At 41.5% G+C, this 21,761-nt stretch overlaps 1 protein-coding gene across 2 annotated transcripts in view; it reads right to left on the reverse strand.

Moving 5' to 3' along the window:
* The window catches only part of DNAH6 (dynein axonemal heavy chain 6), a 280,064-nt gene that overhangs the window by 113,567 nt on the left and 144,736 nt on the right, over positions 1-21,761 (reverse strand). For both annotated transcript variants that reach the window (XM_061432712.1, XM_061432713.1), the window contains exons 40-45: positions 18,693-18,850; positions 14,839-14,970; positions 10,557-10,728; positions 9,491-9,637; positions 8,805-8,878; positions 6,429-6,583 (exon numbers count right to left, since the gene is read on the reverse strand). In XM_061432712.1, coding sequence (XP_061288696.1) covers positions 6,429-6,583; positions 8,805-8,878; positions 9,491-9,637; positions 10,557-10,728; positions 14,839-14,970; positions 18,693-18,850 — 838 coding nt within the window. The remainder of the gene's footprint in view (positions 1-6,428; positions 6,584-8,804; positions 8,879-9,490; positions 9,638-10,556; positions 10,729-14,838; positions 14,971-18,692; positions 18,851-21,761) is intronic.

Below are 21,761 nucleotides of genomic sequence, written 5' to 3' on the forward strand. Positions count from 1 at the left end.
GGATAATGGCTTTATTACTTTTTTAATTAAGAAAGTAAAATATGATCATTGTAACTGATAGGAAAAAAAACACTGCTAACCCTTTACCACATGTACACTCCATCATGAGGGTCTGGATGCTGTCCTGTTCTCCATGGCAGTAGTGTGTTGTTGTTCAGTTGCTAAGTCATGTCCGACTTTTTTTGACCCCATGAACTGCAGCATGCCAGGCTTCCCTATCCTTCACCATCTCCCGGAGTTTGCACAAATTCATGTCCTTTGAGTCGATAATGCCATCAAACCATCTCCTTCTCTGTCACCCCATTTTCCTCCTGCCCTCAGTTGTTCCCAGCATTAGGGTCTTTTCAAATGAGTTGGTTCTTCACATCAGGTGGCCAAAGTATTGGAGCTTCAGCATCAGTCCTCCCAATGAACATTCAGGGTTGATTTCCTTTAGGATTGACTGGTTTGATCTCCCTGCTGTCCAAGGGACTCTCAAGAGTCTTCTCCAGCATCACAGTTTGAAAGCACCAGTTCTTTGGCACTCAGCATTCTTTATGGTCCAGCTCTCACATCTGTACATGACTACTGGAAGAATCATAGCTTTGACTATACGGACCTTTGTTGGCAAAGTGATGTTTCTGCTTTTTAACATGCTGTCTAGGTTGGTCATAGCTTTTCTTCCACGGAGCAAGCCTCTTTTAATTTCATGGCTTATAGTAAGTGCTTCATAAACAAATTTATGTCTGTTGACTTGTATGTGTGTGTTTGCAAAAATGGACTTAAACTCTACACCACATTTTGTTTTGTGATTTTTTTGATAAATAATGCTTTATGGACATTCTCATGCTAGTTATAATGGCAGAGTTGAGTAGGTGTGACAGGGACTATAGCAGAGCCTAAAATATTTACCATCTGGTTATTTACCAAAAAAAAAAAAAAAAGCGTGGCTCCTTTCCTTAGGAACTGCCAGCTAAAACTGATGCTTGCCATCTGGTTCTACAATAATGGAGTCACTTGTCACTGCAATTGCTGACCTTCAGCACACCCTGAAAGGAGTTCAGGGTGGAGATCAGGTGTTGCCCTAAAGGTCCGTGAGCGAGCGACGAGAATGAAAACAGAACACAAAATCTGGTGCAATGGGTCAGGGGACCTGCAGCCTCTATTGTACTGAGGTTGAGAGTCCACCGTGAGTCCAGCTTTTATTTCTAATTACAGACTACAAAACTTTCTTTGCTCTATCTTTCCCAAGACACTACCTGGACATAGTCCAGATCTCCTTGTTTATACCCCAGGTCGTTCCCTTCTAGGATAGTCTCAGGAGCAATCAGCAAGTGCGTAGGCAGTGTTCATGCCTAATGCTGACCCAGTGTTCCAAGGTCCATGCTCGCAGTCATACTCCCTTCTGGGTCTGGCCTTGGGGTTTGTAACAAGGAGATTATTCTTAAGAAAAACATGAAAGACAATCATTAACACAGTTTCTTGATATATGCTGTTTTTCCAGGTGCTATTTCTGTGGAATTTCTCAAGGCTGTGAAAGTATATTATTAGAAATTCCCACTACAATCAGGAACGAGGCACTCTGTGCTCTGGGAAAAACTGGTAGGACAGGGCTTAGATGTCCATTTTAAGGAGATTTTATGAACTCAATTTCTTATATCTTCTCATATCTAGAAGAGCACTAAAATCATTAAAGGAGACATCTGCTCCTTGTGACTAGCAGCAGCCTTCTGTCAAAATGTGCGCCTGACTGCATGTATCCCCCTTCACTAAAATCATGTACATACTGACTTTCCCCTACCTCTCTGGAGCAGTTCCTTGGAGTTATCTGAGAGGCTGTCTGTGGGCTACAGTCCTCATTTTTCCCTAGATAAAACTTAATTTGCAACTCTCACAGTGTTTTTTTTTTTTTTTTCCAGTTGACAGATCCTTTGCTAATTCCTCCCCCAAAGCAACTAAGACCCACAGGTACAATCTCCATTGCTATGTCTCTGTCACAACATACATCTAACAGAAGACACGTTAGATCATCTGTTTGCTTATATTTCCTCAGTTACCTCTGAGAGTATAAAATTGAGGGTTCAATGGATGTGTCCCAATGTTTTGTTATTTTTTCCCCATAATGCATCAGGGTGCTACAGTGGATAAATATTGAATATTATTAATATCTTGCATCATTTATGTTACTCTTTCCTTTTTTCCTTTACATTATAGTAATTTGTTACTTCTATTTGAGATTGAGAAAACAAATGACTTGTCCATCTGCTTCCTAGTGTTATTTTTTTCTGTCAACTTACATATCAATGGATAAAAACCTCCCTCCACTGAGAATCTTCCAAAATTACATTTTCTCTACTGTAGAGGCAAGAGATACATTTCCTAATTAGTTGTTTAATTTTATTATTACTTAAAATTTTTTTTTGGCCATGACACACAGCATTAGGAATCTTAGTTCCCAGACCAGGAATCAAACTTATGCTCCCTGCAGTGGATGCCTGGAGTCTTAAGCATACTGGACTGCCAGGGAAGTCCTGTTAATGGCTTTATAGAGATCCATTTGACCATCCTTGGAGTATGATGACAACTTTGGGGGCGTGTAACTGCCTCTTGAGAAACCTGTATACAGGTCAGGAAGTAACAGCTCAAACTGGACATGGAACAACAGATTGGTTCCAAATAGGAAAAGGAGTACATCAAGGCTGTATATTGTCACCCTGCTTATTTAACTTATATACAGAGTACATCATGAGAAACGCTGGGCTGGAAGAAGCACAAGCTGGAATCAAGATTGCTGGGAGAAATATCAATAACCTCAGATATGCAGATGACATCACCCTTATGGCAGAAAGTGAAGAGGAACTAAAAAGCCTCTTGATGAAAATGAAAGAGGAGAGTAAAAAAGTTGGCTTAAAGCTCAACATTGAGAAAACTAAGATCATGGCATCTGGTCCCATCACTTCATGGCAAATAGATGGGGAAACAGTGGAAACAGTGTCAGACTTTATTTTTGGGGCTCCAAAATCACTGCAGATGGTGACTGCAGCCATGAAATTAAAAGATGCTTACTCCTTGGAAGGAAAGTTATGACCAAGCTAGATAGCATATTCAAAAGCAGAGACATTACTTTGCCAACAAAGGTCCGTCTAGTCAAGGCTATGGTTTTTCCAGTAGTCACGTATAGATGTGAGAGTTGGACTGTGAAGAAAGCTGAGCGCTGAAGAATTGAGGCTTTTGAACTGTGGTGTTGGACAAGACTCTTGAGAGTCCCTTGGACTACAAGGAGATCCAACCAGTCCATTCTAAAGGAGATGGATCCTGGGTGTTCTTTGGAAGGAGTGATGCTAAAGCTGAAACTCCAGTACTTTGGCCACCTCATGCAAAGAGTTGACTCATTGGAAAAGACTCTGATGCTGGGAGGGATTGGGGCCAGGAGGAGAAGGGGACGACAGAGGATGAGATGGCTGGATGGCATCACTGACTCGATGGACATGAGTTTGAGTTGGTGATGGACCAACTCCGGGAGTTGGTGATGGACAGGGAGGCCTGGCGTGCTGTAATTCATGGGGTCTCAAAGAGTCGGACACGACTGAGCGACTGAACTGAACTGACTGAACGTATAAATTGTCTGATGCAAACTGCTCTTTGAAAGCACAGGCTCTGAAGTCAGTTCTAATTTTTTCTGAGTTGAGAAAGCTTTTATTCAGTTATTCAATGCAACAAAAGCCTAGAATGTTAACAAATGGAAATGTACTATCTGTTATATAACTGAAAATTTGGTATTTGCCCCCAAACTGCTTCCCACCATGGAAGCCCTGTTCATTGCTAATCAGCAGTAGGTGTTTGAAGGCTCTTATTTCCTCTAATTCCTAACTACCAGTCCTCTCTAGAGAAAACATCTACATCGTTATTCACATGGCAGTCCTTTTTGTCAGAAAACCAAATCTCCCCCATTCTACAAATGGTTTTTAATTTCCTTCTGTAATAATTTAAGCAAACTTTAAGTGGCCTGGTGATTCCCATTCATGAAAGTAAGAGAGGTTATAAATATAATTAAACCGACTTTTCCTATCATCTGGTCTATTCTTCAGGAAGTTTCTCAGACCAGGATTCTGCTGTTAGTTTATTTTCTTTCAGGCTTAGGGATTGCCTGAGCCATGGGAATAAAAGTTGTTAGGAGAAAGCGTGTGGGTATTTTGGCAGGGGGCAGATGGGAAGCAAGTGGTATCTTGACAACCCAATGATAAACTATTGTGTTTTACAACCCTTGAGCTGTGATGAACGTGAATCTTTGAATTAGAGTTAATTAAATAGCAGAAGTATGGGAAGCACAAAAGACTTGGCTTGCTTATGGTTATAGAAAAAAAAATTCTGGAGATTTGTCAATCTTAATACGGTCCAATACTAAAATATAGTTGACGAGGGAAACAAACAAAGCAATTGTTGTCTTCCATGGTAGTAGCCTATGGGAAATCTTGCCCTCACACACATTTTGCAGAGCTTATTCCACAGAATGCTACATCAAATCTGGGTATCACATGTTAAGTGAAACATTGAAAAGTGATAAAGGGCTCAGTATGTTGAAGACTGGAAATAATTGCTAGTAGGAAACAGTGAAAAGTCTGGCATAATTGTGCTTGGAGAAAGTGAAGCTAAGAGGAGCTTGGTAATGATTTTCAAGTATTTGGAGGAACTGTTATGAAAAAGAGTGGATCCATTTTGGGCCGAGGCATCTACCAGTGAAGCTAGAATCTAAGCACTGGTTACAATTCCTGTAGCCTATCACTGGCCAGCTAGAGGCTGTTGTTGTTCAGTCACTAAATTGTGTCTGACTCTTTGCACCCCATGTACTAAAGCTGGCCAGGCTCCTCTGTCCATGGAATTCTCCAGGCAAGAATACTGGAGTGGGCCATTTCCTTCTTGCCAGTTGCCATTTCCTTCTTCAGGGGATCTTCCCAACCCTCCTCCTGCATTGGCAGGCAGGTTCTCTTCCACTGAACCACCTGGGAAACCGGAAACACTGCTTATGATCTTCAGCCTGCCACTCACCAGCAAGAGGGCTTGGGACAGTGGACTTAATCTCTCTGTGACACAAAATATTATCCAAAACTGGCTGCAGTAATGTTCCTGATTCTACTTGCTTTGACTCTACAAACAGGTAGAGTCTCTGATCCTGTCTTGTGAATCCGTATGAATCTTTGGCCTGATAGAGTATGGCAGAAGCAATGCTGAGTAACTCCCAAGGCTGTGTTGTGAAAGGCCATTTGCCTTCAGCCTGGTAGTCTTTTGGGGCAAAAGCCTTTGGAGCCCTGAGTTACCGTGTAAGAAGTCCCAACACTCTCATGATGCCCATGCAGAGACAGTGGAGTCAACATGGAGGCAGAGAGTTCTAGGCGGAGTCTGACTGCAATTGTGTGAGAGATCCCAGGGGAGAATGGCTGGGACCCATGAGAAGTAATGAAAAAAATGAAGCTACTAAGTATTACAGTGGATTATTATATAGCATCAGACCATTGGAACATTCTCTGAGCCTTATATTTAGAAAGATCATGATATTGAGCCACAGATAAGTGTTACCGAAGTTAAATGAGATATTCCATATCATGGTTCATAGTCACACTCAGTGCCATTGGTATCATTAATACTGCTCCAGAAGATGGAGTATCAGAAGTTACGGGGAGCAGATCTTAACTTACCTTTTGAAGGGTCATTCAAACACTTAAAAAATTTTTTTATTGAAGTACAGTTGATTGACAATTTTGTGTTTATTTCTTCTGTAGAGCAAAGTGACTCAGTTATACACACACCTATATATTCTTCTCCATTATGGTTTGTCACAGGATGTTGAATATAAGTCCCTGTGCTATACAGTATAACCTTGTCATTTTAACATTTTTAACACATATTTACAATTTCAGAATTGTTCAATACAACAAGAGCCACTTCAAAAAGTTGTGTGCCCCAAGGACTGCAGATATTCAGACTCGATACCTAGACATTAGGGATGACCCTCACAGGATACCTGCAGTGGGTATGAGTCCGACTCATAAGCAGGTGGAATCTATGGTCCTTGCATTTGACTTGTTTTGCTACAAACAAAGCAAAATCTCCTATTTCTTTAGGCATGCATGTTAAATCAGCCTGGCTACTCTGTATATTTCTGTAAACCACATTTAGGTTTTAAAAATTGTTTTGCAATGAGACAGGACATTTTCAAAACAAAAGCAATCTATTAATATTTTGCAAAAATAATGACTTTCGAGGTTGCATACAAAGTTCATGCCATACATATTTTAAAGATATCAAAAATAACTTTTAAGTTATAGCAAGATTTGGTAATAGACCTTTGTCCATCTAGCAGTCAATTTTAAGAGTTTGTATAACTTAATCCGTACCTTTTAATATAAAAGAAAATGGATCAATGCATTATTGGGTACTTGATGGCACTTTACCTTGAAACATGCTCTATAGCATCCTGGAAGAACACCAGCTTTACTTCTTTGGGGTTTATAAGGTTATAATCATCAAGGTAGTCCTGTAGAACATTTGCGATTTTCTCCATATCAGGCATGTCATCATAAATCCGGTCAGATCTATCTGCTCCAAACTAGAAGACGATTTATTGGATAAGAACCAAGTTGGATCAATTCTGATGTATAAACATATATAATATACATAACCTTAGGAGGGGTCATTATTTCTATTTCTATTTAATCATTTGTTTATATATGCTAGCAGGGCTGTAAAATGAAGGAAATGGGATTAAAGCAACTCAGATATTCATGGTTAACTGAAAAATTAATTTAACTCAACCTCTTCGCTAAGAGTCAGATACAACTGAGTGACTTCACTTTCCCTTTTCCCTTTCATGCACTGGAGGAGGAAATGGCAACCCACTCCAGTGTTCTTGCCTGGAGAATCCCAGGGATGGGGGAGCCTTGGTGGGCTGCCGTCTATGGGGTTGCACAGAGTCGGACACGACTGAAGTGACTTAGCAGCAGCAGCTTCAAGTGAGACACTGGAATTTCAAATGATCTTTGCAATAAAATTCACACAAAAGTTCAGAAATAATTAAAAAAAATTTCTCACTTCTCTCTCATTTAACTTAACTCTGGTTTCATACTTTTGCTCCTAAGCTGTTGATATCATAAAAGTGAAATGGTTGAAAATTAGGTTGGCAGACTGCTTATTAAAAAAATCATGCTAGAACTATATGTAGTTTTTACATACTAGTCATTTGTTTAAATAAATCATTGAGAATGATATTCGGTACAAACTATAGGGCACTGAGTTCCTGTTTGGACCTATTGATAATTTATTGTCTTTGCCATAGCAACTGTCCTGGGGACATTTTCTTTTGAAATCTTTGACTAAAATACACATAGGCAATGGAAGAAGAGTCCAGCTGCTCTTTGCTTTGCTTCATTTTCCCATTTGATAATACCACCATTAGAAACACATAGGAAATATAATCACCACCTGAAAATAAGCTTTAAACTTTTAAAAAGAAATATTAAATATATATAGTGCATAGAATAAATTGTTTATTATTACCATTTTTTGTTGTCTAGGGTTACCAGGGTGGTGAGATATTGCATAAATATAATATAAAGATGAATCCATTCATTTGTTTAAAACACCACTGGTTGAGAGCCACTGCTGCAGCTCTGTGTAGGAAACAGGATTTAAGTTGAACTAAGCAGACATGGCCCTTGCTTTCGTAGAGACACTAGTAGTGTTGTGTGTGCCCAAGCAAGAGTCGTCTTGGTAAAACAAGATGGCTACCTGTCAACATAGGTACGGTAGTTAGTTAGATAGAAGTCTTTTAACCTAGACTAAGGTTATTCACCTATAAGAAGTATATTCTAGGTGGGTCTAGAAGGTAAAATTAGGGCCTACATGTAGATGTTATTAGGGGGGACAGACTTGAGGTACTTTAGTTCAGTCACTCAGTTGTGTCCGACTCTTTGCGACCCCATGAATTGCAGCACACCAGGCCTCCCTGTCCATCACCAACTCCTGGAGTTTACCCAAACTCATGTCCATTGAGTTGGTGATGCCATCCAACCAACTCATCCTCTGTCATCCCCTTCTCCTCCTGCCCTCAATCTTTCCCAGCATCAGGGTGTTTTCAAATGAGTTAGCTCTTTGCATCAGGTGGCCAAAGTATTGGAGTTTCAGCTTCAACATCTATCCTTCCAATGAACACCCAGGATTGAAGCACTTAGTAAAAGGAAAATTTTGCTACTAATTAGAGCTACCCTGAAATGAAGAAGGCTAACTAACTAGCTAGCTAACTGCTAACTAATTAGCTTCTCATCACTGGAAATATCTTAGCAGAGTCTGAAGAGCTACATAGAATATGGTAAGAGAATTCCAGGTCTGAGTTAAGAGACTAAACTTCTTTGCTTCCTTTCAAATGGAATACCTGATAATTCAGTCTCTGAATCACTATTATCAAAATGAATGTAACTAGATCAGAAGTCAGCAATCTTTTTCTCTCAAGAGCCATATAGTAAATATTTTAGGCTTTGCAGGTCATATAGTAACTGTTGCTAGTACTTCAGTCTGTTTGGTCATTAGAAAGCAACCAGATAAATAAGACAGAGTCAAATGGGTCTTGTGTTCCTATAGAACTTCATTTACAAAAATGAGTGGTGAGTGGATTTGGACTATGGACCATAGTTTGCTGACCACCCCCCACCCCTAGTCTAGGTCTTGAATCTTCACATGGGCAAAGCTCCTGTAGAATATGAACTTGAACTAGAAAACAGTAAATGTTTTATAAATTTCAAATGTAGTCAAGTCACTACAACACACTTACTTACCTTAATGAAATCTCCAAATATGATGGGCCTAGTCAAAAAATATTCCAGGCCTATAGCAATTCCAAAATGTTTGTCTATTCAAAAAATAAAATCAATTTTTAATATAATGATTAGCTTGAATGCAGGGTATTAATGGTAAGATACACACAATAACTACCTCTGGTACTTTACTTAGAAGCCTAATTAATCCTCATGAAACTGAGAGAAAGCCCATGTTAACACCACACCACTTTGGTTTGATTGATAATCTCTTGAATTTAAGATTATGAATATTTACTATTAATAATCATTTTTATTAAACAACAGATATGAATACATATTAATAAATAAATACTTTAGAAGTATCCTGGCTTCTTACCTGACAAAATGCTGTTTGTTTTCTACTTTCCCTCTTCTACTTAAAATTCTGTGCTGAATTAGGAATATTAATCCTTTCTGAATTTCAATAAAATGATTTTCATAATAATTCACATGTTGTTATATATGTGGGTCATCAAAGAAAAAACTTATACTAATGAATGATTACAATTTATTTTGCTCATTTTAGAAACCAAATTGTGTCTCCTTGGTCATCTAATGGCTAGGATTAGAAAACAAATTGTTTTTCTACTAAAACAATAAAAATAACCCCTGAAAAAACCTAAGTAAATAAAGAAGGATAGATTGATATAAACATTGATATTTACTGGCCATCTCTGTCAAAATAGCATGGAAATAGTGCTTATCTTCATTATTAATCAAACGATCATGGAAGACTCTTTGACATTCATGGCAGAAGAGTCTGAAGATCTGTATTTCTTCTCTTATTGTTCCTGGGTCACACTGAAGAATACCTGTTTTTTTTCAGAAAGGGAGAAAAGAAAAACTCTACAATTGTGGAATATCTAGTGATAGTTTAATTCATGAGAAAATCCGTAAGTTCAACTTTATCCCACACTAAAGGAAATGGGTAGTTGGATATATACATATAGTCATTGTGACCTCATTTTTTGAAAGCAAAATTAGGGACACATTATCAGCGCAAATGAGGAGGGTAGCAGAAGGGGGATATGGGGCCTAAAGAGAACTATTATTATTATTTTTTAATATCTTTGTAGCTTATTTTATTTTTAAAACAATTTTGGCCACACCACTGTGGCATGTGGAATCTTAGTTCCTCGATCAGGGATAGGACCCATGTTCCTTGCACTGGAAGGCAGAGTCTTAACCATTGGACATTCAGGGAAGTCCCAAGAGAATTGTGTCTTTTAAGATGGGAGGTATTATAGCAGAATCGTATGCTGTTAGGGATGATCTGACAGAAGAAGTACTGACAATGCAGAAGAGAAGGGGGATGCATAAAGCAAAATCCTAGAGTCAGCAGGAGGGGATGGGTTCAGTACCATGGAGGCTGTTGGCATATATTAGGGGCAGGGACAGCTGAACCACTGCAGTGGGAGAGAAGGCAGGGGCAGGGTGTCTGGGAGATTTGGAAGAGGAGCCCCTTCTGGTCTGATTCTATTTTTTTTTTTTCCTTCAGTGAAAAAGAAGACAGGCCACCAGCTGGGAGTGAGAAATGGGATGGTGGTTTGAGGAAAGTTGTGGAGCAGTCAGTGAAGGGTGGGGGTGGAGGGTGACTAAACCAGGGATACTGTAATGGAATTTCCAGGCAAATCTCAGACACCCATGTCCATACACTTTTACGCAGGGATGTGTGGGTGAATGGAAATGGAAGGAGGGTGCAGGCCAGGGAACGAGAGTTCCATACACTACCTTGCACACATTTAGATAAATCCCTCAAGTTAAAGACGTAATGAGACTTGGCTGGTGTTGGCAGAAGATCAACACTCATCCTGTTGTAGATTTCAACTGAGGCTTCCACAATGTTGGATGCAGTTTGCTTTACAGCTGGTGTGAAGTCATTCAGGAAGCCGTTTAAGATGGCCTAGAATCAGAAATGTAACATAAGAGAGTTGGAATGTTTTTAACCAAAATTTATCTTTCAAATACTCCAGATCTGATCAAATTCCAGTGCAAGGACATGTGGGTGTTAAAATTCTTCTTTTCTGGAGAAAGGGGTGAAATAGGCATTTGGGCTTCCCTGGTGGCTCAGACAGTAAAGAATTCGCCTGCAGTGCAGGAGACCTGGGTTTGATCCCTGGGTTGGGATGATCCACTGGAGAAGGGAATGGCTACCCACTCCAGTGGATTCTCTGGATTCTCTTGCCTGGAGAATCCAGAGACAGAGGAGTCTGGTGGGCTACAGTCCAGGGTTGCAAAGAGTTGGACACGACTGAGCAACTAACACTTTTCACAAATCAGGCACTTGGGATCAGCATATATGAATTACTGTCTATAAAAGAGATAAACAATAAAGTCCTACTGCAGTCCTATCTGCAGTAGGAAGATCCTCTGGAGAAGGAAATGGCAGCCCACTCCAGTATTCTTGCCTGGAAAATCTCATGGATGGAGGAACTTGGCAGGCTACAGTCCATGGGGTCACAAAGAGTTGGACACGACTGAGCAACTTCTCTTTCACTTTCACTGACTCGATGGACATGAGTTTGAGCAAACTCTGGGAGACAGTGAAGGACAGGGAAGCCTGGGGTGCTACAGTTCATGGGTTGCAAATAGTAGGACATGACTTAGCGACTGAACAACAACAGTTGTATGTATACAAATATAGTATTTTACATATGAATATAGTTGTATATATGCAAGTACAGTTATATATATATAAAGTATATATTTATAATTACATATATGTTAGTTCATTTATCTGTATTATCTGTCTCTATGGTAGAAGATCTATGAGGACAGGGGTGGCATCTGTTTTGCTTAAAGTGATGTACCAAAGTCTGGTGCATGGTTGATACTCATCAAGTATTTCTTTAGTGAATGAATGAAGGGCTATTAAACTGATATTCATAAATTAAAACTATCAGGTGGCTATCGAGTTTACTGAGGATCACAGCTTGGTATTCTGTCCAAAGATCTGGCTTATATGACATGTTTGCCAACTTTTAAAAGTTTTACTGAGAATATTCATACAAGACAAAGACAGAATTTCCACAGTTTAAGGAAAGATGGATTTGTCATGAGAACATTAGTAATGTTTTATGGAGTTGATTATGGCTTTTAATCACTGCTGTTATATCTTTCTAATTAGAATTTACAACTAAGTTCAGGGACCTCCCTAATGGTTCAGTGGTTAAGACTCTGCATTTCCAGTGCAGGGGGTATGGGTTTGATCCCTGGTCAGGGAACTAAGATCCCAGATGCCAAGTGGCCAAAAAAAAAAAAAAAAAAAAAGAATTTACATCTAATTTAGTGACATTATCAATTTAATCTGTTGTATGCTATTCAATTTACCTTCAGAATATATAGTGATGCATATTTTTGCACAAAAATTCCAGCAGATAAACAACTAAAATGTGTGTGAACCATGGTTCTTGATTCACCTACAACTGTACATAATCCAAATTATGACCCATTGTTAATGGGTATCTCCCTGCATATATGTGTTGTTTAACTAACTTAAAATAGACTCTCAAGAAAGTTGTGATATTACTGATTGTTTTAGAACTAAGAGACAATTAAAAACATAAATATAAGCATATTATATAGTATATATGTGAAGAAGGCTGAGCGCCGAAGAATTGATGCTTTTGAACTGTGGTGTTGGACAAGACTCTTGAGAGTCCCTTGGACTGCAAGGAGATCCAACCAGTCCATTCTGAAGATCAGCCCTGGGATTTCTTTGGAAGGAATGATGCGAAAGCTGGAACTCCAGTACTTTGGCCACCTCATTCGAAGAGTTGACTCATTGGAAAAGACTCTGATGCTGGGAGGGATTGGGGGCAGGAGGAGAAGGGGACGACAGAGGATGAGATGGCTGGATGGCATCACTGACTCGATGGACTTGAGTCTGAGTGAACTCCAGGAGTTGGTGATGGACAGAGAGGCCTGGCATGCTGTGATTCATGGGGTCACAAAAAGTCGGACACGACTGAGTGACTGATCTGATCTGATCTGATACATATACTATGTAGACTCATAGGTTTCTTTTATGTTCTAAACATAAATCAGTTTATTTATGTTGCTATCAACAAATTTACTTTTACTTGTTGATTTTGCTTTTTTCAATTCTTGTTTATCCCCAAGTTCCTTCTCCTCCACACAAAGGACAGGAAAGGTGGACTGTGAACTCTTGAACTCTGCTTAGATGGGTTGTGATTAAAAAGAAAGCTTGGAATCCAAGTCCTTTCTTCTACAGATAAAATATCCAGTCCATTCTGGTAATGAGGAAAACACATGTTCCCATGTGAATACAGTCCAACTTAGTGGCCCCCAGAATCTCAATTTTGCTGCTTTGCATTTCCATTGTGGCCTTGGTTAGTGCGAGTTTTAAATACTAGCCTCTAGGTTACAGTAGGAAGAAGTAATTGCTGCTCATTTTCAGCTGTGACGTATTTGCTGCATGATGCTCCTGTAAGTGACATATTTCTGTGGATGTAACATTCCTACAGGCAGAGGCAGGAGGCTGAGGGTTCGGATCAATTTGATTTCCAGGAGCCCAGACTCTTATCTTCTTCCCACCCAAGAAAGCATTTTGGAATGAGTTAAAAATGCCATTTTTGTTGTTGTAGTTGTTGGGATAACTCTGAATTGCTTGAATTTATTAAAATGTAAAACAATTTGCAAATTCAGTACTTTATCATCAGGCATAAGTTACTTGGGACATTCCCTCACCACTGATCATATCACAAGGGTGTGTTAGGACTGCATGGTTGTGAATCACTCATTTCAGACTAGAATATAAACAGAAAGGTACTCAACAAAAAGAGGGGTTTAAAAGTCTCCTGATACCTGTATTGGTCCCTGTTACCTGCTTCTTGTCACGTTTTTTACTTGTTGCTTAATTATGGGAGATAAGCTCCCATCCTCCCCTATTCTAAAGTACTCTCTAAAAGTTTTTCCAAATGTGGCATTTCTCATGTATCCTTTTGGCCTTAGATCCTAAACAGCTTATTGGAATGACTTCAAATTTATTAAAAATAATTTCCCACGGATGTAAGTTATTTCAATATGAAAACTACTTTCTATAAACTGTTGTGTATGTCCCGGGTCTGGTCCTTTCTCTCCTCTAAGAAGGCCCCATTGGAAGGAGAGGAAGATGCTGGTAAATGTAGAGGCTGGTTAATGCCAGCATCACTGCCTCTCTGACTCCTGGGCTATGGTCACCAAAGCCAGTTTCTCCTGACCAGTCACCTGTCTTAACTTACCTGGATGCCCACATTACCACTTCTGGCCTCTGTGACCACATTCACCAGTGTGTTTCTGATCCTCTCTGTCAATTTCACCCTGCAGGACTCGGCTCACCGGCTGTCTCCTCTAAGCATCTTTGCTATTAATAGTTGGCATGACATACTCGGCTTGGTCATGCTGCTTCAAGGTCTCTCATTGTTCTATTCAGAATAATGCCATGCACTTAATGAACACTTCTGTTGAGCATTTACAGGGCAGACACAGTTACTTACCCATTTTAAAGGATAAAGAAGTGGTCTCCTGGGAAAGTTTGTACAGATGGAAGAAATATCGGTGGTTGTTTCTCTTGGGAGGGTGGGGGCAGCAGGGGTGATGAATTCTGGGTTAGGTATGCTGCGCTTGAACTTGTTGGTTATTGGGGCTGGCGTTTGCTGGGCAAGCAGACACAGACATGGCGGTCAGGGAGGAGATGAGCACCGAAGTGGGAGCTAGGTGGGGATGATATCTCCTGAGAGTCAAGGGCCCAGAATACAGCCTTCCTTAGAGGTATGGGAGGTGTTCTGACTCTCTTTCCTCATTTATAAGACTACCTCTGAGACTATAAACACAGAAGGTCATGATGCAAATGCCTATCAACTACTGCCCAGATGCCCCTGTGTTTACCTGGTTTCTGATCAGGCAGAATGGATGGGCTCCCTAGAAACACAACAGGCTGTGCTGATTGCGTGAGCCTTGGAACAAATAAATTTTCTTTACCCTTTGTGCCCAGATTGGAATCCACATTCACCTGAAAAATCTGTTTCAGACTGTGCTCTGAGGGCATCGGGAGGCAGAGCATGCTGAAGTGCCGGATGAAGCGAGGGGTCACAGGGTTGCGGCCACCACCTGGAGGTGCACATGCTGATACGATTGTTACGTCCTGTATGGAGAGAAATCCACCTGGGTCACCCAGCAAAGATGCAGATGAGATCTACCCATCCCAATGGCAGGACTCAACCAACATTTTTGGAGGATCTATCACAGGACATCCTGGTAGCTCAGTGGTAAAGAATCCGCCTGCCAATGCAGGGGACATAGCTTCGATTTCTGGGTTAGGAAGATCCTATGGAGAAGGAAATGACAACTCACTCCAGTATTCTTGCCTGGGAAATCCTATGCACAGAGGAAGCTGGTGAGCCATAGTCCATGCGGTTGGAAAAAAGTTGGACAAGACTTAGTAGTGACTAAACACCACCACCACCACCATCATAGGATGATATTGTGTTGTATTTTCCTGCATGTTATCCAACTTAATTCTCACAACCACCCTAGGAGATCACTGTTATTACCTCCACTTTATAGATGAAAAAAAAAAATCAAGGCCCCAGATGGTTAAATAAGTTATTCAAGGTCATTCAGCTAACTCACTGATCTTGTAGAAATACTCCTATGTAAAAATTGAATTTTAAAAAATTGTAAAAATTTGTACCTTAGGTTAAAGTACATTCATTCAACAAATAGTAAGAATAGTCAATTCTTATTATTTGTGGTAGTTGGCACCCCACTACAGTACTCTTGCCTGGAAAATCCCATGGACGGAGGAGCCTGGAAGGCTGCAGTCCATGGGGTCACTGAGGGTCGGACACGACTGAGCGACTTCACTTTCACTTTTCACTTTCACGCATTGGAGAAGGAAATGGCAACCCACTCCAGGGACTGGGGAGTCTTGTGGGCTGCCGTCTATGGGGTCGCACAGAGTTGGACACGACTGATGTGACTTAGCAGTAGCATGTTCTATAAAATCACCAGGAACACTGGCTTAATGCATCCTGAACCACTGCTCCTAGGGGAAAAACAGAGCTAGGTTCCTGTGAGCCTCTGGTCATAACATGTTCAGTTGGTCAGTATATGTATCACAGGGGCCTCTGATCTTGCCTCTTCATTAGTCTATACCTTCGCTGAAGCCAAGGGGATCTTTCTATAACGCTTCCTCAGAGGCTCCCCATGACTTACACCAGTGGTCCCCAACCTTTTTGGCACCAGGGACCAGTTTTGTGGAAAAAAATTTTTCCACCTACAATGTGGCGGGGGCGGGGGGGAGGGGAGGGGGGATGCAGTTTGGATGATTCAAGAGCATAACATTTACTGTGAACTTAATTTCTATTATTATTACATGAGCTCCACCTCAGATCATCAGGTATTAGATCCTGGAGGTTGGGGACCCCTGTCTTAGAAGATAAATCTACATTCCTCTTCATGGTACTATGATCCCCTGGTCTGACCTCTGCTTCTCCTGTTGCTTTGGTGCCCACATTTCATACCCTGCAAGTAGTATTCTACACCCTACAAGTAGTGTTCCAAACTATCTGCTTTGAGATGCAAATAGCTCCCTTTCCTTGGTTTGCCCTGCCTTGCCTACAAAATCCTGTTCTGATATCACCTCTTCTGGGAAAGATTCTCTGATCATCAACCCACTGCCCACTCCTGCCTCCCCCCAGTCTCTCTCCACATTATATAACCCTGCATTACAACACATGCTCTTCTATCTTCTGAAGCTAAGGAGGCCAGGGCTGTCACACTTGTCTATAAATCTCATGAATCAAGCATGGCGTGAACTCAATATAGATTGAATGAAGTTACACATAAGAACATTAAAGCCATATGTCATGGCTGACTTATGTGTTTGTCTGTACCTCCTTTCCACCACTCATGTGCTAAAGCCTTAACTCCAGGTGGTGCAGCAGTAAAGAATCTTCCTGCCAATGGAGGAGATGCAAGAAACATGGGTTCCACCCTTGGGTTGGGAAGATCGCTTGAAGAAGGAAATGGTTACCCATACCAGTATTCTTGCCTGGAGAATCCCATGGACAGAGGAGCCTGGCAGGCAACGTCCATGGGGTAGCAAAGAGTTGGACGTGACAGAGCAGCTGAGTACACATATAAGAAACACCAAAGCCATTAGCCATGGGCTGAGTGTCTCCATCTCCTTTTGGCCAATCATGTGCTCAAAATTCTCCAAGCCAGGCTTCAACAGTACATGAACCATGAACTTGCAGATGTTCAAGGTGGATTTAGAAAAGGCAAAGGAACCAGAGATCAAATTGCCAACATCTGTTGGATCATTGAAAAAGCAAGAGAGTTCCAGAAAAACATCTACTTCTGCTTTATGGACTACACCGAAGCCTTTGATTGTGTGGATCACAACAAACTGTGGAAAATTCTTAAAGGATACCAGGCCACCTGAGAAATCTGTATGCAGGTCAGGAAGCAACAGTTAGAACTGGACATGGAACAACAGACTGGTTCCAAATCAGGAAAGCAGTACATCAAGGCTGTACATTGTCACCTTGCTTATTTAACTTACATGCAGAGTACATCACGCGAAATGCCAGTCTGGATGAAGCACAAGCTAGAATCAAGATTCCCGGGAGAAATATCAATAACCTCAGATATGCAGATGACACCAGCCTTATGGCAGAAAGTGAAGAAGAACTAAAGAGCCTATTGATGAAAGTGAAAGAGGAGAGGGAAAAGTTGGCTTAAAGTTCAACATTCAGAAAACTAAGATCATGGCATCCAGTCCCACCACTTCATGGCAAATAGATGGGAAAACAATGGAAACAGTGAGAGACTTTATTTTTTTGGTCTCCAAAATCACTGCAGATGGTGACTTCAGCCATGAAATTAAAAGACACTTGCTCTTTGGAAGAAAAGCTATGAACAACCTAGACAACATATTAAAAAGCAGAGATGTTACTTTGCCAATAAAGGTCTGTCTAGTCAAAGCTATGGTTTTTCTAGTAGTCATGTATGGATGTGAGAGTTGGACTATAAAGAAAGCTGAGTGACGAAGAATTGATGCCTTTGAACTGTGGTGTTGGAGAAGACTCTTGAGAGTCCGTTGGACTGCAAGGAGATCCAACCAGTCCATGCTAAAGGAGATCAGTCCTGGGTGTTCACTGGAAGGACTGATGCTGAAGCTGAAACTCCAATATTTTGGCCACTTGATGCAAAGAACTAACTCATTTGAAATGACTCTGATTCTGGGAAAGAGTGAAGGTGGGAGGAGAGGGGGAAGACAGACGATGAGATGGTTGGATGGCATCACCGACTCAATGGACATGAGTTTGAACTAGCTCTGGGAGTTAGTGATGGACAGGGAAGCCTGGCATGCGGCAGTTCATGGGGTCGCAAAGAGTCAGACAGGACTGAGTGACTGAACTGAACTGAACTGAACTGAACCTCCTTTTGGCTGAAGCCTTAATTCCTAGTATCCACAATCTGACTATATTTGGAGATGGGTATTTAAAGAAGTAACTTAGTTAAGAGGAAGTCATTAGGATGGGCCTTAATCCAATATGATTGATGTCTCCTTATAAGAAGAGATGATTTGAACAAAGACGGACACAAGGAGAAAATCATAAGAAGACATAGGGAGAACATGGCCATCTGTAAACCAAGGAGAGAAGCCACAGAATAAAGCAACCCTACTGATATCTTGACCTTGGACTTTCCTCTTCTAGAACTGGGAGAAAATAAATTTCTACAGTTTGAGTTACCCAGTCTATGGTACTTAGTTATGGCAACTCTAACAAATGAGTGCACCACATTTCATTGCCGTTTACATGGAGACACACAAAGTCATTTAAAACCTAAAATAACCTGTATATCTTTCCAAAAGAGTTTGTTTCTGTCATAAAATCCACCAAAATCTTGATATTGCCGAAGTAATTCAATGGGAGGCTGAGAGCCATAGCGATCCAGCCTGGGCATGTTTAGGTCGTCAACAAAAATCACAACTCGTTTGTTTCCTGGTGCTCCTAGGGAAAGAAAATGAGTTTAAGAATTATGATTTGTCTTCAGTAAGGTGACTCAGATGGTAAAGAGTCTGCCTGCAATGCAGGAAACTCAGGTTCGATTCCTGGGTTGGGAAGATCCCCTGGAGAAGGGAATGGCAACCCACTCCAGTATTCTTGCCTGGAGAATTCCATGGACAGAGGAGCCTGGCAGGCTAATGACCATGGGGTCACAAAGAGTTGGACATAAATGAGTGACTCACTTTTGAAACTTTCAAAACATAAGACAAAGCTTAGGTATGGCTTTGGACTCAATGTACACCATGTAGGTCATAATGAGCTCAGCTTTTAAGTGTGAGGAGGGCCCTAGGGGAATCCTGAGTTGAGGAGGAGAGTCCTCCCTCTGGCCCCATCCAGGCTCTGACAGGGAGTTACAGACTCAGCCCGGATACCCACATTATCAGATGGTCCCTCACCAAAATGGCAACTCACTCCAGTACCTTTGCCTGGGAAATCCCATGGACAGAGGAGCCTGGCAGGCCACAGTCCATGGGGTCGCAAAGAGTCAGACATGACTGAGCAACTGAGCATACGTAATTGATTTACAGTGTTGAGGGATTCTTTTTGATTGCTTGAACCCTTTGGAAAACATGCTGAAAGTTGCAGGCCTTCTTAGAAAATGCATGAGTGCTTTCCCAGATATGATTTTGTAATTCTAGGTTAAGAACCTCCAGCTTAGGAAATGAAGTGCGTCCTAAGCACAGCACTCACTCTCACCATCCCGGTGCAGGATGATGCCAGCATTTTGGGTGACCTTCCTTAACCCCAACGACTCCCAACCGTCCTCACCAACTGTGCAGCCTGGGCACGGAGTGAAGAAGGTCATTTCGTTTTCACACTAGGAAGCAGACAAATCTCCAGGTTTCCTTACATAAATGCCATCCCACTACCCTCTATAGGGAAAGCATGGCTGGATTTTCAAAAGCACCTTTATAACATCAAAACAGGGATAGTGAAGGACAAGGAAGCCTAGCATGCCGCAGTCCATGGGGTTGCAAAGAGTCGGACATGACTGAGTAATTGAACAACAACAAACTATATCAAAGGGAAATCCACTGGAGCTGCACAATGTCACATTTAACCTAAAGAGAGTCAATATGTACATTCAGAAAAAAAAAAAAAAAGTGATAAACAGAGAAAAGAGAACAACTTAAGCAGAGGAAGTGACTCCACCCATGCCAGTATCTGGCATCAGTGACAACTGCAAAGAAAATAAGGTAAATCCCATGGCCTCACTTCATTTTCTGGCCTCTGGAAGTCAAGTAGCAGGTCAGGGGTATGGAAGGGTTCTAAGACAATCATTCATAAAAATTTGGGGCCCCCACCAGAAAGACTGCATCTATTTCCCTGCATCTACTTGAGCAGGAAAGGAGGAACAAAAACGGGCTGGTAGAGCAGCTGGTACAGCAAGGCCTGTGAGATGATGGCATGTGGAGGGCAGCTGGGCCTGAGCTTGGCCTAGTGCTCCACCAGGAAGGCGGTGGGCTGGGCAAGCGGACCATAGCACAAGAGGCTACAGGATGTGCCTCAGGAGGGTGGGACAGAGTGGGGCTGAGACTCATTGCCAACAGAGAACTTTTCAATGGAGAGGTCAGGGAATCTTCCATTGGGGAGGAGGTGAGGGAACCTTCCAATGCAGAGGTCAGGGGAACCTTCCATTGTGGAGGTCAGGGGAACCTTCCACTGGGGAGGTCAGGGAAATTTCCAGTGGGGAGGTCAGGGAAACTTCCACTGGGGAGGTCAGGGAAGCCTCCAGTGGGGAGGTCAGGGCTTGGCCTGCACACAGTTCTTTCAGAAATCCTTCAGAGGGCCTGCTCCTAGAAGTGTGTCACACCAAGGGCGGGGACAGCCGTCTGGCCAGCAGAGAAGCAAAGACAACCCACACTTACAGAGAACCTTGTCCTTCCCTTTTCCTCCCATCCTGATACACTAGAGCAGGGTGTGAAGAGTAAAAGAGCACCCATGCCCCTCTTTGCCTCCCGCACCTCCAGCCACAAACCTGGCTTAAAACAGAGGAGAGGAAGAGCTTTTTAAAAAAGTCTTTATTGAATTTCTGACAACACTGCTTCTGTTTTATGTTTTGGCTTTTTGGCTGCGAGGCATGTGGGGATCTTAGCTCCCTGATCAGGGATCAAACCCGCACCACCTGCTTACGTCACTGGACCACCAGAGAAGTCCCCGGGAGGAGTTTTAAATTGGATTGGGGATTGATAAACAACAAGGCCCTACTGTAGAGCACAGGAAACTAGATCCAATCTCCTGGGATAAACCATAACGGAAAAGAATATAAAAAAGAATGTACATATGTGTATAACTGAGTCACTTTGCTGTACAGCAGAGATTAACAGGACGATACTTAAAAAAAAGACAAAAAAAAAAAAATTAGGTTTGGGATTGAAGATTGAAGACTCAAAATGACTGCAAGTGACCAGAAAGTTATGGTATTGATTGAAACAGTTGAAAAGGAAGCGTGAGGGAGATCCCACAAAGCCTGGGGGGGAAGTGCTGCCTGAAGAAACCCCAAAGCAGTTTCATGCTTATTCCCTACTGGGTTCAGGTAACTGAATGCACCAGATATAAAGAGGTTTGCTTGCTTTAAATAAAGGGAAATCAATGCAAGTTTGAAAGAAGAGCGAGTAGAGAGAGGGAGAGCCTTGGAGAAGTAGAGATAGAAGATGTTCTGAGTTGCAGGTGATGACAGACGTAAATGACTTGCTTGCTAACAGTAAGATATCTAGATCTAAAGCCATGAAAGAGTAGCATGAACAGAATTACCTTTACAAATAAATTAACCAAAGGAAATATCCAATTGTAACTTTATTACGTGTACTGTTTTTCTGAATTAGCTTAATAAATAGTTTGTGTGAGGCAAATG

The sequence above is a fragment of the Bos javanicus genome, chromosome 11, assembly GCF_032452875.1.
Source record: "Bos javanicus breed banteng chromosome 11, ARS-OSU_banteng_1.0, whole genome shotgun sequence".
NCBI classification, from domain to species: Eukaryota; Metazoa; Chordata; class Mammalia; order Artiodactyla; family Bovidae; genus Bos; species Bos javanicus.